The following is a 16,029-nucleotide window of genomic DNA, read 5'->3' as shown; positions in this document are numbered from 1 at the left end:
GTAAGATCGGCGATCAACGTCATATTTGGACCTTCCTCCTCCCCCAGCCCCCCCCCGCTGCTTTCTGAGACACACACAGGTCCCAGAAGACGGCGGGACCATTCAGAAAGCGCAGCGCGACTCACGCATGCGCAATAGGAAATCGGCTGGGAAGCTAGAATGCTTCACAGCTGGTTTCTCTTACTTACAGTGGCGGCGCCTGCACACGAAGCCGATTGACGAATCGGCTTGGGATGCCGACATTGCGGTGTCCTTATGTTAAAAGTCAGCAGCTACAGTATTTGTGAGTGTTAGTACTAGCAGATTTAAATACACTATCTAATTGAAGCCAAATTCCAGATAATAACTTTTATAGGCAGTTACAGCAAAATGTATTTTTTTCTTTGGGGATAAAGGTTTAAAATAAATAAATAAATAAAAGCTGATCATTGTAAGCACCCTTGTCAGTGGTAAATGGTTTGTCTCATCCCTGTAACTGGATACATCTGCAGGAGAGCTTGTTCTTTTAAAAAACAACAGACTTACTGGCTGGATGACTAGATGAATATGAATGAAGAAAGAAAGCCTAAAAAAGAGAACTAATGCTGCCATTACATCTAAGAATGGGTAAGCTGAAATATACTGTATTTATCGGCATATAACACGCACTTTTTTCCCCTTAAAATCAGGGGAAAGTCGCAGGTACGTGTTATACGTCGATTCCCTGAGCTGCACAACTCAAAAATCACCGACCGCGATTTGAAAATGGCGCCGCCGGCGCCGAAATACACAGAGCCGGTCCTCGGCTCTTTCCGGCGGCTCTCGTTCATTTTCGGCTCCACTCGTAGTCCCGAGCGGAGCTATCCGAACCTACTCGGCTAGGTTCGGATAGCTCCGCTCGGGACTACGAGTGGAGCCGAAAGTGAACGAGAGCCGCCAGAAAGAGCCGAGGACCGGCTCTGTGTATTTCGGCGCCGGCGGCGCCATTTTCAAATCGCGGTCGGCGATTTTGAAGACAGGGGATCGAAGGCTGCACTGGGCGAGGCTGCACTGGGGGAGGCTGCACTGGGGAAGGCTGCACTGGGGAAGGCTGCACTGACATGGCTGCACTGACGAGGCTGCACTGACATGGCTGCACTGACATGGCTGCACTGACATGGCTGCACTGACATGGCTGCACTGACATGGCTGCACTGGCAAGGCTGCACTGGGGAAGGCTGCACTGGGGAAGGCTGCACTGGGGAAGGCTGCACTGAGAAGGCTGCAATGATGGGCATTTAAATGTAAGTTTTTTTTCCCTTCAACTTCCCTCCTAAAAGTTTTTTTTCCTTAAAATTCCCTCCTAAATTGGGGTGTGTGTTATACGCCGGTGCGTGTTATACGCCGATAAATACGGTAATAATTATCTTTTGGGTTTAATATCACTTTAATCAAAATGGGACCAAATGGCAAGTAGCTACTGCTGTGCTCTCTTTAGCTCACCTATAGTGCTTTGGGGATCCTTTGACAAGTTTTTTCGAGAAAAGGATGTATAAATATATAGTGAGAAAAGGTACAAACATCTGTTGATTTAGACAAATATGGTTACCCTCACTATTGGCCCATAAATGCAACGCAAAACCTCAGTAATAGGGTTTAGGGTTGGGCTAAGCTCTCTGTTATGGGAGATGAATTATATTTACAAACCATAGTACCCAGAATTCTGAATAGCGGGAATAGTAATGTTATGCACCTGCTATATACTAAAGGAGTTGAGAATATTCATTTTATATATCCAATTATGTGAAAAGGGCCTTGTTTACTTATTTCATCTCTACATGATTAGGTATTGAGTGTAAACAGGAATTTGCTTTTCACATAATTGGACAATTGAAGTCAATATCCACGCAATTTATTGAGTGAGGATTCTTCGATATCAGCCTGTATTTGACTTCACTAACACACGAGTCATTGACTCAATATTTTTATTATCTGGTTGATTGCAGTCATATCATGAAAAGATCATAATATCCCTATCAAGTGTACATGATAAAACCAGAATTGGTTAGAAAACAATAAGAGCTAAGCTGGCCATAGATGGATCGAAATCCAGCTGGTTCTGCAGGAATCGGGCAATTTTTGATCCACCTATGGGCAGGCTGCTATAGCTGCCAGCAGTGATGATTGTATTCTGACAGCAGGGAAACATCCCACTGTCACAATACAATAGACTGTGTTAATGGGGGAATCAAGCTATTTTCCTTCCTTCAACCCCGGGTTGAAAGAAAAAATTTGCATAATGTATGTTCAGCCTTAAGCAGCCCATAGATGACTCCATTCCCCCATCCACACACCTGGTATATTAATATATTTTGACAGCAGGGAGATTTCCCTACCATCAGAATACACTCATCAGCATTGCTATAGCTGCAGCGCTGATTGAGCGGGGAAAATCCAACATGGCGGTTGTACTGAAGTTAATCGGTAGATCGACTTCTGTACAACCTCCCTGCCCATTCATGGATCAAAATATGGCCGATTCATGTATGGCCGGCTTTATATGGCAGTCAGCTCTCCTAAGGTACCTCTAGCCTTAGGCAGGCCATACACAGAGCAAATTTCTATCCTGCAACTATGGGTTGCAGGAAAGAAATTTTCTTGATTCCCCCATCAACACAGACAGCGTTGATGCGGGAATCCCTCTTGCTGGGCCATTGAGAGAAGACAATGATTATTGCTTGTGGCTATAGCAGATGCTAGCGATAATCGCAGGTATAACCTGGCATTCTGGTTGTACCCAAATTGATCGATTGATCAACTTGGTACATTCAGCCTGCCCATACACGATTCAGATCTCAGCCAGTTCCTGCTGAACTGGCGGAGATTTGAACCATTTATGGCCTGCCTTAGCAAAATAAACAAATACACCCACTATGGGTCCTTTTATCTACTAGTAAATACTTACTTTATGTGTTCTAACAAACCTTCCTTGGGATCATTGTATTCCCCAGGCTCTCTGTAGCCCTTGTCTTATCAGACTTTTCCTGCATAGCCCCTGAGTGTCAAGCAGATGACATGCTGAAAACTGCGGCTATCAGGCTGATCCACACACAGCACCTGCCAGAGAGGGGGAGGGGGGTGCTTAATGCTGGCCGCCTGTCTCTATTGTGCACAGAACAATTGGGGAGCGGGGAAGTGCCAGGAGGGGGGTTATTAATCTGTCTTCACTGCTCACAATGAATTCTGGTTAAAACCACATGTCCCCCCCACCCCCCCACCCCCTGCACACTCCTATTTACCTTGAAGAGCGTCTGGTGGGGTGCAGCCACTGCACACGTCCCATAACCAGTCACCATATGCTGCTTTGGGGCCTTTGTGTGCAGCCCTGACTCCGCTGCTCTCCTCCGCCCGGCCTAATGTGTTTAGTGGAGTAACTAAATGCACATTGTTACAGGATATGTTCTGTACAAAGCACCAACAATACACTGGATTCTGTAGTTTTTTGCCCTAATCTTGTATCTGGAGCCAGGCCAAAAAAGCTACAGCAAGGCCAAAAAAAGTTTTAGTGTGCCCTAAAGTAAATGGGATGCGATGTATTTGTTTTATTTAAAGTTGGGAAACATGCATCTTTATGAGCGCTTATTATGTGCCATTGACCATGCTGTGACAACAGCTGCCTGCATTGTGAACCAGGTCCTTTTACTTTCATTGGGGATCCATTATGTGCAAAACATTTATATGGTCCTATACAACGGGACACATTGACATTGACAACATTTAAAATTTTTTTTACTGAATCAGTGTATCACAGCCCAATCACAGGCTCCCTGCTTCCTTTTTTTATAAGACCTTCTTAAATGTTTTAATAAAATACCCTTTTTGCATTGAAAATGTTAACTTTAAAGACCTAAGGTGTAAAAGAAGACATCAGAGTAAACTAAATTGAATGCATACATAAAGTGGGGCTATTGTCTTGCAAAGTTCAAGGTTTCTGTTAGCAGAGCTCTAAATCTGTTCCAGGAAATAAAAGCGTATTAGGATAAGATGGTTTTGGAGGACACATATACACATTGTATATAAAAAGTTTGACAATGATTTAAAGCTAATACAATACAAATAGCTGATTCTTGGAAATAACCACCTGCGAAATTTCAGAGACAAACAAATTCTGTTGTCCAAAAATGATGCAGTTTCCAGAAGAGCTAAATGGCATTCTAAATGGTAATACAGTTTAATTTTGGATAGCAAGCAATCCCCCTTAAGAGTAAAGTCCTAGGTAGGGTGATTCAGTCCAGGGACTGGGGAGTCAAGGAGTATCCGCCTTTGGTGTTATCGAGACACCATGTCCCCTTAGACCTCCTCTCTCCTCTTGGCCAGGAGTTATCTCATTGGCAAATAACACCTAAGGAGGAGACATCATTACTCTCCAGTCACCGGACTGGATTATACCAACAAGGCTACTTTTGAGTCCCCAGGAAGAAATAGTATTAATATAATGTTTTTGATGTTTTGAATACATTTGTAGTAGCAAAAAAATGACATTGGTTGCTGACCCGTGCTCATAACTGCCAGTCAGTTAATAATAAAGGCAATACTTATGGATAGGGATGAGCGGATTTTTTTGAACATTCACCACTTTTGCGCTGCTTAACAAAATTAGCTTTCTTTATTTAGAGCAGGGGTCTCCAAACTTTTCAAACAAAGGCCCAGTTTGCTGTCCTTCAGACTTTAAGGGGAGCCGGATTGTGGCCATTGGGGGGGGGTAGAAAATGTCCTGGGCCTGGGCGTTGCATCAGTGAGGGTAAACATGGCCTCTATGTTAGTGATCAGTAGGAGAAGGAGCAGTGCCCCATCATTGATATCAGTGGAAAAAATAGTGACTCATTGTTGGTGACAGTGGGAGGAATAGCGCCTCATATCATTTGGAAGAATAGTGCCCCAAGAATGGGATAAAGGCTAGCAAAGGGCCGCAGTTTGGAGACCCCTGATTTGGAGGGTGTTTTTTTTGGGGGGGGGGGGGGTATTTATTTGTGTCTTTCCTTTTTTAATGTCTATGATTGTAACTTGTTGCTATAAATTACTTGTTTCTTGTTTGTTTTTTTCCTGTGAAAAAGAAGTTAAATTATTTCTTTAATGAGGGGCCCAGGAGAGTTAAAAGGTGCTTCAATAACCCTCAAAAAAACATTAAAGTCAATTATGTACATTAAAAAAAAAAAAAAAAACGTGTTAACTTTAATCAACAAAAACTGAATGAAAACTCTAAATTTTGCTCATCCCTAGTAATAAAACACCTTCCTTTGTGTGGCCATCATCTGAGAGTCAAGGTAGCTTTATATCTGATGTGTAGGAAGGTTAAACACTGTTAGTTTGAGATTGCGCTATATGAAATTATTTAACTTTAACATCCCTTGTAAGGTTTGAACCGGTAACTTGTGAGCCTGAACTCATTATATTCCCATGCTTGTTGGATAGTGCCCCAGGACTGTTTGCTCCCTGCTTGCTTATTCATCTTGATAATGAGCTCTGCGGATAATTAGGATCTGTACCGCGGAGAAGAGTCGCTGTGAAAGAACTAGGCAAGGCTCTAATCTGGGGCAATTATCTGAATACACGATTTACATTCATAACAGCCCCTCACAATTTTGGGTGAAAGGCTGACCACATGTAGCAGGCTGGTGCCTGTACATTACAATTGTTACAGGTCATATTGTCAAAAACCTAATTTTGCACAGTTTAAGACCTCATGCACAGGGGGGCAACTGAAAAGTCCCTCTGAATGCCAAAACTGCTGGCAGGAAATCGTGGCATTAAAAAACGCACTAAAAGTCACGTATTGCACACGTGTTTATACACAAATAACGTTTGAGCGGAAATGCATTCTACTGCTCAGAATATGAATTTTTTTTTTGCGCATCAGGATGCATTCATGTACATATTCCTGTAAATGCCTAAGTTAGGATGGCCATTTAGGCTAACATAGAGGTTATTTTACAGGCACAAAAAATTAACCCGCTGAGTGCCTGTATAAGTGGCGTTTGTCAAGCTCTGTGTGCATGAGACCTAAAAGAAGATTTATGCCATGTAATGCTGAGCATTGGAAGTTTGTGTTGTTGCAAAAATGATTGCATAATAGTAAATAGATTTGGCCATTAAAGGTTAAAATCAGCTGTGCTAATCAATAAAGAAATGCCTTCCAATTTTTTAGGAATATCCTATCTGAAATAGTAGGTTTAAACGACAGCTGGCCAAATCTATGAAATTGTCAAAAGCAGGCTTAAAAAAAAGGTGGTGTGTAAAAACCAATAGGAACCTGGTGGAAACATCAGTCTACCAATCAGCTGCAGCTGTCTTCATACCATGTCTGGAAATTAAGCCATGTAGGAAATGTATTATTAATATTCACACTGTGCATTGTATGAAATGGCAAATGTCTTGTATGAATTGTTGGCTAAATGTATCTAATATAAAAAATGGTGCTGTCTTGTTTAGAATTTCTTTTCGTCTGTTTTCTGCACTACCACTTTCATTCTGCATATATTCATAGTCTAGTCGAGGGATGTCCAAACTGCAGCCTGATGGCTGGATGTGGCCCTTTGCTTGCCTGGATCTGGCCCTTGGGGCACTATTCCTCCAACTGACACCAGTGATGGGGCGCTATTCCTCCCACTGATACCAACAATGGAGTACTATTTCTCCAACTCACACCAGTGATGGGGCACTATTCCTCCCACTGATACCAACAATGGGGTACTATTTCTCCAACTCACACCAGTGATGGGGCACTATTCATCCCACTGATACCAACAATGGGGTACTATTTCTCCAACTCACACCAGTGATGGGGCACTATTCCTGCCACTGATACCAACAATGGAGTACTATTTCTCCAACTCACACCAGTGATGGGGCACTATTCATCCCACTGATACCAACAATGGGGTACTATTCCTCCAACTGACACCATGGATGGGACACTATTCATCCCACTGATACCAACAATGGGGTACTATTCCTCCAACTGACACCATGGATGGGACACTATTCATCCCACTGATACCAACAGTGGAGTACTATTCCTCCAACTGACACCAACAGTGGAGTACTATTCCTCCAACTGACACCAGTGATGGGGCACTATTCCTCCCACTGATACTAACATCAGGGTACTATTTCTCCAACTCACACCAGTGATGGGGCACTATTCATCCCACTGATACCAACAGTGGAGTACTATTTCTCCAACTAAAACCAGTGATGGGGCACTATTCATCCCACTGATACCAACAGTGGAGTACTATTCCTCCAACTGACACCAGTGATGGGGCACTATTCCTCCCAATAATACCAACAATGGGGTACTATTACTCCAACTGACACCAGTGATGGGACACACAATGGGGTACTATTACTCCAACTGACACCAGTGATGGGGCACTATTCTTCTTACTGATACCAACAATGGGGTACTATTACTCCAACTGACACCAGTGATGGGGCACTATTCCTCTTACTGATACCAACAATGGGACATTATTCTTCCCATTAACCACTTGCCCTCCAGAAGGTTTAACCCCCTTCATGACCGGGGCATTTTTTGCTATTCAGCACTGCGCTACATTAACTGGCAATTGCTCGGTCATGCAATGATATATACAAATGAAATTTAGAGCATTTTTTCCAACAAATACAGCTTTCTTTTGGTGGTTTTTGATCACCATTTGGTAAAAACAAAAATCCTAATAAGTTTATAATAATTGGTTTGTGTGGAATTTATAGGATCTACAATCTTAGGTATATATAATGGAATTTATGCAGCTGTAGATGCTATACTGGTAATGGTGGTGATTGGTGACTTATAGTGTGACTGTGATAGGGTGCTAACAGACACTGTCTGGGAGGGACACTAACTGATTCACACTGACGTCGCTAGTGACACTAATACATTGATCAGATATAATATTGTACACTTTACTAATGACACTGGCTGGGAAGGGGTTAACATCTAGGGCTACTCAAGGGGTTGTGTGTCTAACAATGTGTAATGTGTGCTGCTTTTACTCACAGATCTGGCTGTTTTTTCTCCCCGCTTTTAACGGAGAAGAAACAGCCAGATCGCTCTTCTATTTACACAGAGTTTTGTGTATTTGTAACCACAAAATTCTGTCCTGTGATTGGACACAAATGATCAACTGGTTTCAGCTGAACTCATTGGCTGAAAGCTGCTGACAAACTCTTGTTTTGGGCAATCACAGCACGGGTCAGAATGGGGCCCACGCCCAATACCTGGAAGCTATATTTTTTTTTTTTGGGGGGGGGGCGGCTTACCCCATCTAGGTCATGGGCTTCCTCCAGGCGGCGGACAGCAGGCCTCTGCGTCTACTCCTTCCTCAGCTTCACTGGGCGCGGCTTCCCCTGCATCTTCTTTCTCCTTCTCCTTGGCGGCCAATAGGATCGCTTCTCCTCTCGGCCAATCGGATCTCAGGACCCGCTTCCTGAGCCGTGATTGGCTGGGAGGAGAATCAGGAAGACAATAGTGAATATTAATCTGTGCCCCGAGCCCACCCATTTTTTGAAGCCAGTTAGAGCCTCAGGCTCTAATCACGTGCTTCTACAAAAAAAAAAACTTCCCATTGGAATCCATGCGTTCAGCTCCCTGCATGAAAATTAGGGGCTGGCCTAATACAGGGCAAATTAGGTCTGAAACACCTTAACATGGCTTATAATTGGCCTATGCATCTACAGTATCTGACAAAAGTGAGTACACCCCTCACATTTTGAAAATATTTTATTATATCTTTTCATGTGACAACACTGAAGAAATGACACTTTGCTACAATGTAAAGTATTAAGTGTACAGCTTGTATAACAGTGCAAATTTGTTGTCCCATCAAAATAACTCAACACACAGCCATTAATGTCTAAACCGCTGGCAACAACAGTGAGTACACCCCTAAATGAAAATGTCCAAATTGGGCCCAATTGGCCATTTTCCCTCCCCGATGTCATGTAACTCGTTAGTGTTACAAGGTCTCAGGTGTGAATGGGGAGCAGGTGTGTTAAATTTGGTGTTATCGCTCTCACTCTCTCATACTGGTCACTGGAAGTTCAACATGGCACCTCATGGCAAAGAACTCTCTGAGGCTCTGAAAAAAAGAATTATTGCTCTACATAAAGATGGCCTAGGCTATACAAAGATTGCCAAGACTCTGAAACTGAGCTGCAGCATGGTGGCCAAGACCATACAGCGGTTTACTGGGACAGGTTCCACTCAGAACAGGCCTTGCCATGGTTGAGTAAAAAAGTTGAGTGCACGTGCTCAGAGTCATATCCAGAGGTTGCCTTTGAGAAATAGGTGTTTGAGTGCTGCCAGCATTGCTGCAGAGGTTGAAGGGGTGGGGGGTCAGTCTGTCAGTGCTCAGACCACACGCCGAACACTGCATCAAATTGGTCTGCATGACTGTCGTCCCAGAAGATAGCCTCTTCTAAAGATGATGCACAAGAAAGCCCGCAAACAGTTTGCTGAAGACAAGCAAACTAAGGACATGGATTACTGATAAGATAAACTTATTTGGTTCAGATGGTGTCAAGCGTGTGTGTGGTGGCAACCAGGTGAGGAGAACAAAGACAAGTGTGTCTTGCCTACAGTCAAGTATGGTGTTGGGAGTGTCATGGTCTGGGGATGCATGAGTGCCGCCAGTACTGGGGAGTTGCAGTTCATTGAGGGAACCATGAATGCCAACATGTACTGTGAAATACTGAGGCAGAGCATGATCCCCTCACTTTGGAGAATGGGCCGCAGGGTAGTATTACAACATGATAACGACCCCCAAACACACCTCCAAGACGACCACTGGCTTGCTAAAGAAGCTGAGGGTAAAGGTAATGGACTGGCCAAGCATGTCTCCAGACCTAAACCCTATTGAGCATCTGTGGGGCATCCTCAAATGGAAGGTGGAGGAGCGCAAGGTCTCTAACATCCACCAGCTCCGTGATGTCGTCATGGAGGAGTGGAAGAGAACTCCAGTGGCAACCTGTAAAGCTCTGGTGAACTCCATACCCAAGAGGGTTAAGGCAGTGCTGGAAAATAATGTTGGCCACACAAAATATTGACACTTTGGGCCCAATTTGGACATTTTCACTTAGGGGTGTACTCACTTTTGTTGCCAGCGGTTTAGACATTAATGGCTGTGTGTTGAGTTATTTTGAGGGGACAGCAAATTTACACTGTTATACAAGCTGTACACTCACTACTTTACATTTTAGCAAAGTGTCATTTCTTCAGTGTTGTCACATGAAAAGACGTAATAAAATATTTACAAAAATTGAAGGGGTGTACTCACTTTTATGAGATACTGTATTTAAAGGACAAAAAGGCAAGGTATTATGAAAACAACATAAACAATGCAATGATGAACTGCGCCAGCAGAGAACTGCATACTCACGTTCAGCGCAATACTCGCCCTTCCAGCCAGCCAGGCAGAGGCGCCGTCCTTCATTGTCACAGACGTAATGGCCAAAGGTGTCATCTCGAGGACGGCAGTAATCAGAACAGCTGTCGCCATAATAATGCTCATCACAGGAGACATGATAGGAGTAGCGCAGTTCACTCTGCTGGCCCAGGTGAATGTCCTGAGACCAGTCCTCCCCAACGGACAGGCGCCGGCGAGTGGCCAATCGACTGATGAGATTGTCAGGATTTTCTGCAAACAGAAAAGTGTAGGGTAGGGAATTAGCGGATTGCTACTAAAACATGTTATTCTGCTATGTATCTAAGAGCCGCTCATGAGATCACTGCTATCTTCTGGGTTCCTGGTGGTTTATGGGAAAGCAAAAATCAACCCAGTTTAACCACTTCAGCCCGGAGGGATTTACCCCCTAATGACCAGGCCATTTTTTGCGATACGGCACTGTGTCACTTTACCTGACAACTGCGCAGGCATTCGATATTGTACCCAAACAAAATTGATGTAATTTTTTTCCCACAAATAGAGCTTTCTTTTGGTGGTATTTGATCACCTCTGCGGTTTTTATTTTTTGTGCTTTAAACAAAAAAACAATATTTTTTACTTTTTGCTATAATAAATAAAAATAAATAAAAGATAATAAAAAAAAAAAAAATTCTTCATCAGTTTAGGCCAATATGTATTCTACATATTTTTGGTAAAAAAAAAAATTACGTTTGCGCAAAAGTTATAGCTTCTACAAAATAGATAGATGTATGGCATTTTTATTATTTTTTTTGTTACTAGTAATGGTGGTGATCAGCTATTTTTAGCGGGACCGCGACATTGACGTGGACAGATCAGACACTTTTGACACTTTTTTGGGACCAGTGACATTATTACAGTGATCAGAGCTAAAAATAGCCAAAGATTACTGTATAAATGATACTGGCAGGGAAGGGGTTAACACTAGGGGGCGATCAAGGGGTTAAGTGTTCCCTACAGAGGTGTTTCTAATTGTGGGGGCAGTGGACTGACTGGGGGTAGAGAGAGATTGCTGTTCCTGATCACTAGGAACAGACTATCTCTCTCTACTCTCCTGTAAGAATGGGGATCTGCTTTGTTTACACTGGCAGGTCCCCATTCTAGCTCTCTTTGGAGCGATCATGAGTGGCCGGTGGACATCACGGCCACCAGCCACACGCATAGCGTCCGGCGGGGCGCACGCGCCTGCTATAGCTATTGCACAGAGTGCCATACTGGTACAGCGATTTGCGCAATAGAGCCGCCCTGCTGCAGTATATCTGCAGCGGCTGGTCAGAAAGTCGTTAAAGTGTTACTAAACCCACAACGGTAAAATCAGTATGTATATGCAGTAAAGCATGCTTGTTATTCTCACTGTGGAACCTAAGGTGTTAAACCTGCGTATTGTGTAAAAAGGCTGTTTGATCCTGTCTTCTCTGATCCTCCCCTTCTACAGTCCCCAACCTTTTGTGAAAGTTTTTTTTTCCTATAAACCTCACTCCAAGGTTATGTCATGTGATCAGTTTGGATGTAATTGGTTTGCACAGTCCAGTGGTGGCCCAGTGATGCCTGTAGTGCTTGATTCTGATCAAACTGAAGGTATTGATCAGCTAACTTAAGATTTCCTTAGCGCTGTAATTTGAAGGCAAGTCATAGATTATGCCATTTTCTTTCCTTCCACCACTTGTAGAAGGAAAGAAAATAGCTTGTTTCCAACATCAACACACAGTCAGTGTTGATGGGGGGGGATCCCTGCCACAACACTGTTGTGTTCTGCCAGCGGGGAGCCTTTCCTGCCAGCAGAACACAATGATTAGTGTTGTCAGCTACAGCGGCACTAATCATTGAGGAAAAAACCCAACAGGATGTATACAAGTCAATGGATATCAACCCTTTGAGAGAGTTGGTAGATGAAACATCAGGGCAGACCGCACGGCAACAGATAGTGACATCAGGCCTTGCCAGAAGTGACGTGGGGGAAGATACACTGGCAGGGATGCAGTGCAACGCCAAGTTGCTTGGTTTGCTAATGGAGGGACCTGGCTATTGGATTACTGTTTTCGAACACTCTGGAAGGGGGGAAGGGGGGGGCGGCAAACTGAGCTGCAAGTGGAAGTGGGTGCCTGTCAAAAATGGGCAAGCCTAAGGATTTGAGTGACTTTGACAAAGACCTAATTGTGATGGCTCATGAAGGTATTGACTTGACCTCCAAATTCTCCAGATCTCAATCCAATCGAGCATTTGTGCGATGTGTTGGAAAAACAAGTCTGATCTATGGAGGCCCCACCTCACAACTTACAGGACTTAAAGAATCTGCTACTGACGGCTTGTTTCCAGATACCACAGCATACCTTCAGAGGTCTAGTGGATTCCATGCCTCAATGGGTTATGGTAGGTGGTCATAATGTTAAGATTAACAGCCTCCTGATGACATCCTGGATATGACGAAACGTGTAGGGGTGAGAGCTTCTGGCCGTGTCACTTCTGCTCTTTGGAACGCATGCCGACTCCCATGAGGATCGGAGCGGCCTTGTCCTGCAAACATTTTGGCAGATTGTTCTGAGTGTCAGGAGGGGCACCTTACTTGTGAGTGTAAAGTTTTATTTTATTGTGGGCAATTTTAAAAAACGGTTTTATGCTATGTATGCTGTTCTTTGGTTTTCTTCCTGTCAGTGCATGGGAATAACCAGTCAAGCATCCTTCCTAGGTTGATGGGATAATCTGCACAGCAACTCTGTGACATAACGCTGTATTGACCTTCCTAGGCATATTCACAGGGGGTCAATAACCTTTGGTGAGTGCGGTCCCCAGAGGGGATACTGGTGGTGATACAGAGTGGAGTCAGGTGCAGTGGAACACACAAAGCACAAGTCACTTTAATTTACAAAAATTGCAGCACAAGTGGATTGCATATTCTATTGCACTTTGATCTAGCACTGAGGATCGCACTTTATGGACATTTGCACTTTAAAAATGAATTATATGTATTAATTTGTTTTTTGCATTGTTGATATTTAAGAAGTAGTTTATTATTAACGAGGGGATTACATCATTTAAATGAGGGTAAGCGCAGCTTTTCAATTTACATTACTTATGACTGGCCAAAGACCAGAGCACTTTTTAAGATTCGGCACTGCATCACTTTAACTGACAGTTGCGCGGTCGTGCGATGTGGCTCCCAAACAAAATTGACGTCCTTTTTCCCCTACAAATGGAGCTTTCTTTTGGTGGTATTTGATCACTTCTGCGTTTTTTATTTTTTGCGCTATAAACAAAAAAAGAGCGACAATTTTGAAAAAAAAACGCATTATTTTTTACTTTTTGCTATAATAAATATCCCCCAAAAATATATATAAAATTTTTTTTTCCTCAGTTTAGGCCGATATGTATTCTTCTACATATTTTTGGTAAAAAAAATTGCAATAAGCGTTTATTGATTGGTTTGCGCAAAAGTTATAGCGTCTACAAAATAGGGGATAGTTTTATGGCATTTTTATTAATATTTTTTTTTTTACTAGTAATGGCGACGATCAGCGTTTTTTATCGCGATTGCGACATTATGGCAGACAGATTGGACACTTCTGGCACTATTTTGGGACCATTAGTGCGATTAAAAATGCATTGATTACTGTGTAAATGTGACTGGCAGTGAAGGGGTTAACCAGGAGGGGGCGCTGCAATGTTTAAGTGTGTCCTAGGGAGTGATTCTAACTGTAGGGGAGATGGGCTACGCGTGACACGACACTGATCACCGCTCCCGATCACAGGGAGCTGTGGTCAGTGTCACCAGGCAGAACAGGGAAATGCTTGTTTACATCAGCATTTCCCCATTCTTCCTCTCCATTAGACGATCGCAGGTATCCCGCATGCACACTCGTAGGGCTTGCGGCAGGGTCACACACGCGCCCACACGGCGGCAAATTTAAAGGGACGTACCTGTACGCCCATTTGCCTGTCCGTGCCATTCTGCCGACGTAAATGTTTGTGCGGCAGTTGGCAAGCATTTAAAAGGGACATATGGGTTTTTTTTGTTTTTGTTTTTTTAGAATCATACTTACCTAGCTGTATGCAGCATCAGTCTGATGCTGCATCTGTCTCCTGGAGCCTCTAAGACACCGCCAATCGCTCTGTTCTCAGAGCTACCTGAGCAGAGAGCTGGTGACTGTCAGTTCACTGCTGCGCTGTCTGCTCTGCCTCCTTCTTGGTTCACCGAAGCGCTGGGCTATGGAGGGGGCAGGAGCGGCCGGATCTTTCCCAAGCCTGGACCAGCTCTGTGACGTCAGCTAACAACGGACTTCAGCCTGCTGTCAGCTGAAAACGGGTCACAGGAATGCAAAACACACTGCTCTCCTGTGATCCACAGGGAAAGTACAGCCAAACAAGCTTTGGTTGTGCTTCTCCTTTAAGGGTTAAAGTTAGAGGGAAAAATCAAGTTTAAGGATAACTGTGCTTTTAGTACATCTATATTATCTATATTATATTATCTATATTATATATCTCCTCACTCTATAAAATACCTCTCTTATACCTTTAACGGTTAAAGTGTATGTCCATTTTCGCAACCAATTTGGGATAAGGCTTGCTTTATATTTCTTAGGGCTCTTTCACACAGGGCAGATCAGTGATGATCCACCCCGTGAACACCCGCTTGCTCAGCGGGGATCGCTCTGCCGATCCCCGCTGAGCAGGAAGATGACAGGTCCATCGCTGCACGCTGTGCAGTGGCGGACCTGTCAGAGCGCCGCTCTCCCCTATGGGGGGATCGGATGATGACGGACCGTAGTGTCCGTCGTCACCCGATCCGATCCGAAAACGGATGGAAAAGTAGGTTTTTCCTCCGTTACACTTTTCGGATCGGAGCAGGTCGGATGTAGGGTGCCCACGTGTCCCGGATTGCCCGGGACATTCCCGCAATCAGTAGGTCTGTCCCGGGTCCCGGGTACCTCCATTCCGGGACCATACAGTGTCCCGGAATGAATATGATGCAGCCGTTCGCGATTATCAATTGACTGCCGAATGTCAATGATGTCATCCGGCCGGGCCAGCCCAGTGGTGTAGCGTGGGGGTGGGCAGCCCAAGTGACTTCTTCCAGGCTCCAGCCCCTATAATCACCATACACCAGCAACGAGGCAGACACTCTTCAGCACCCAGGTCTAGCCCCGCCCAGGGACTCCAGTGGTCCAGCCTGCCCTGTCCCCCATGATTCTTCAGGTGCATGCCTCCCACAGGCAGCCCGTGTGTGTGACAGGGAGGGGCGGTGCTCGATGCAGACGAGCGTATGGCGGCTGCTGGCAGAGTTCCTGGCCTGCGGGGCATACTGAGGTCTGAGGAGCGACTGGGGATATACATCTATGGATGATCTTCATGGAGGCCTGGAGTGGTGAGTGAAATCCTCCGATCTACCTTATGTTTGTGTGGGGGAGTAGTCAGTAGTGTGAGTAGTGCAGGAAGGAGTGTAGTGGTCAAGGGGGTCAGGTAGGTCAATGCAGGGGACAGGGAAGTCAGTGTAGTGAGCAGGTGGGTCATGGTAGAGGTCAGGTAGGTTATAGTGGTCAGGTAGGTCATTTAAGGGGTCAGGTAGGTCAGTGTAGGAATCAGGTAGGCA

The 16,029-nt window shown here is 44.4% G+C and overlaps 1 protein-coding gene across 1 annotated transcript in view; it reads right to left on the bottom strand.

Annotated features, from left to right (window-relative positions):
* DLL3 (delta like canonical Notch ligand 3) overlaps positions 1 to 16,029 on the bottom strand; it is a 66,291-nt gene that overhangs the window by 28,221 nt on the left and 22,041 nt on the right. Inside the window, exon 4 of the mRNA XM_073598795.1 lies at positions 10,401 to 10,658. Coding sequence (XP_073454896.1) covers positions 10,401 to 10,658 — 258 coding nt within the window. The remainder of the gene's footprint in view (positions 1 to 10,400; positions 10,659 to 16,029) is intronic.

This window comes from Aquarana catesbeiana, linkage group LG09 (genome assembly GCF_042186555.1).
Source record: "Aquarana catesbeiana isolate 2022-GZ linkage group LG09, ASM4218655v1, whole genome shotgun sequence".
NCBI lineage: Eukaryota > Metazoa > Chordata > Amphibia > Anura > Ranidae > Aquarana > Aquarana catesbeiana.
The sequence above is the reverse complement of the archived record's forward strand: the minus strand, read 5'-3'. Positions and strand labels throughout refer to the sequence as shown.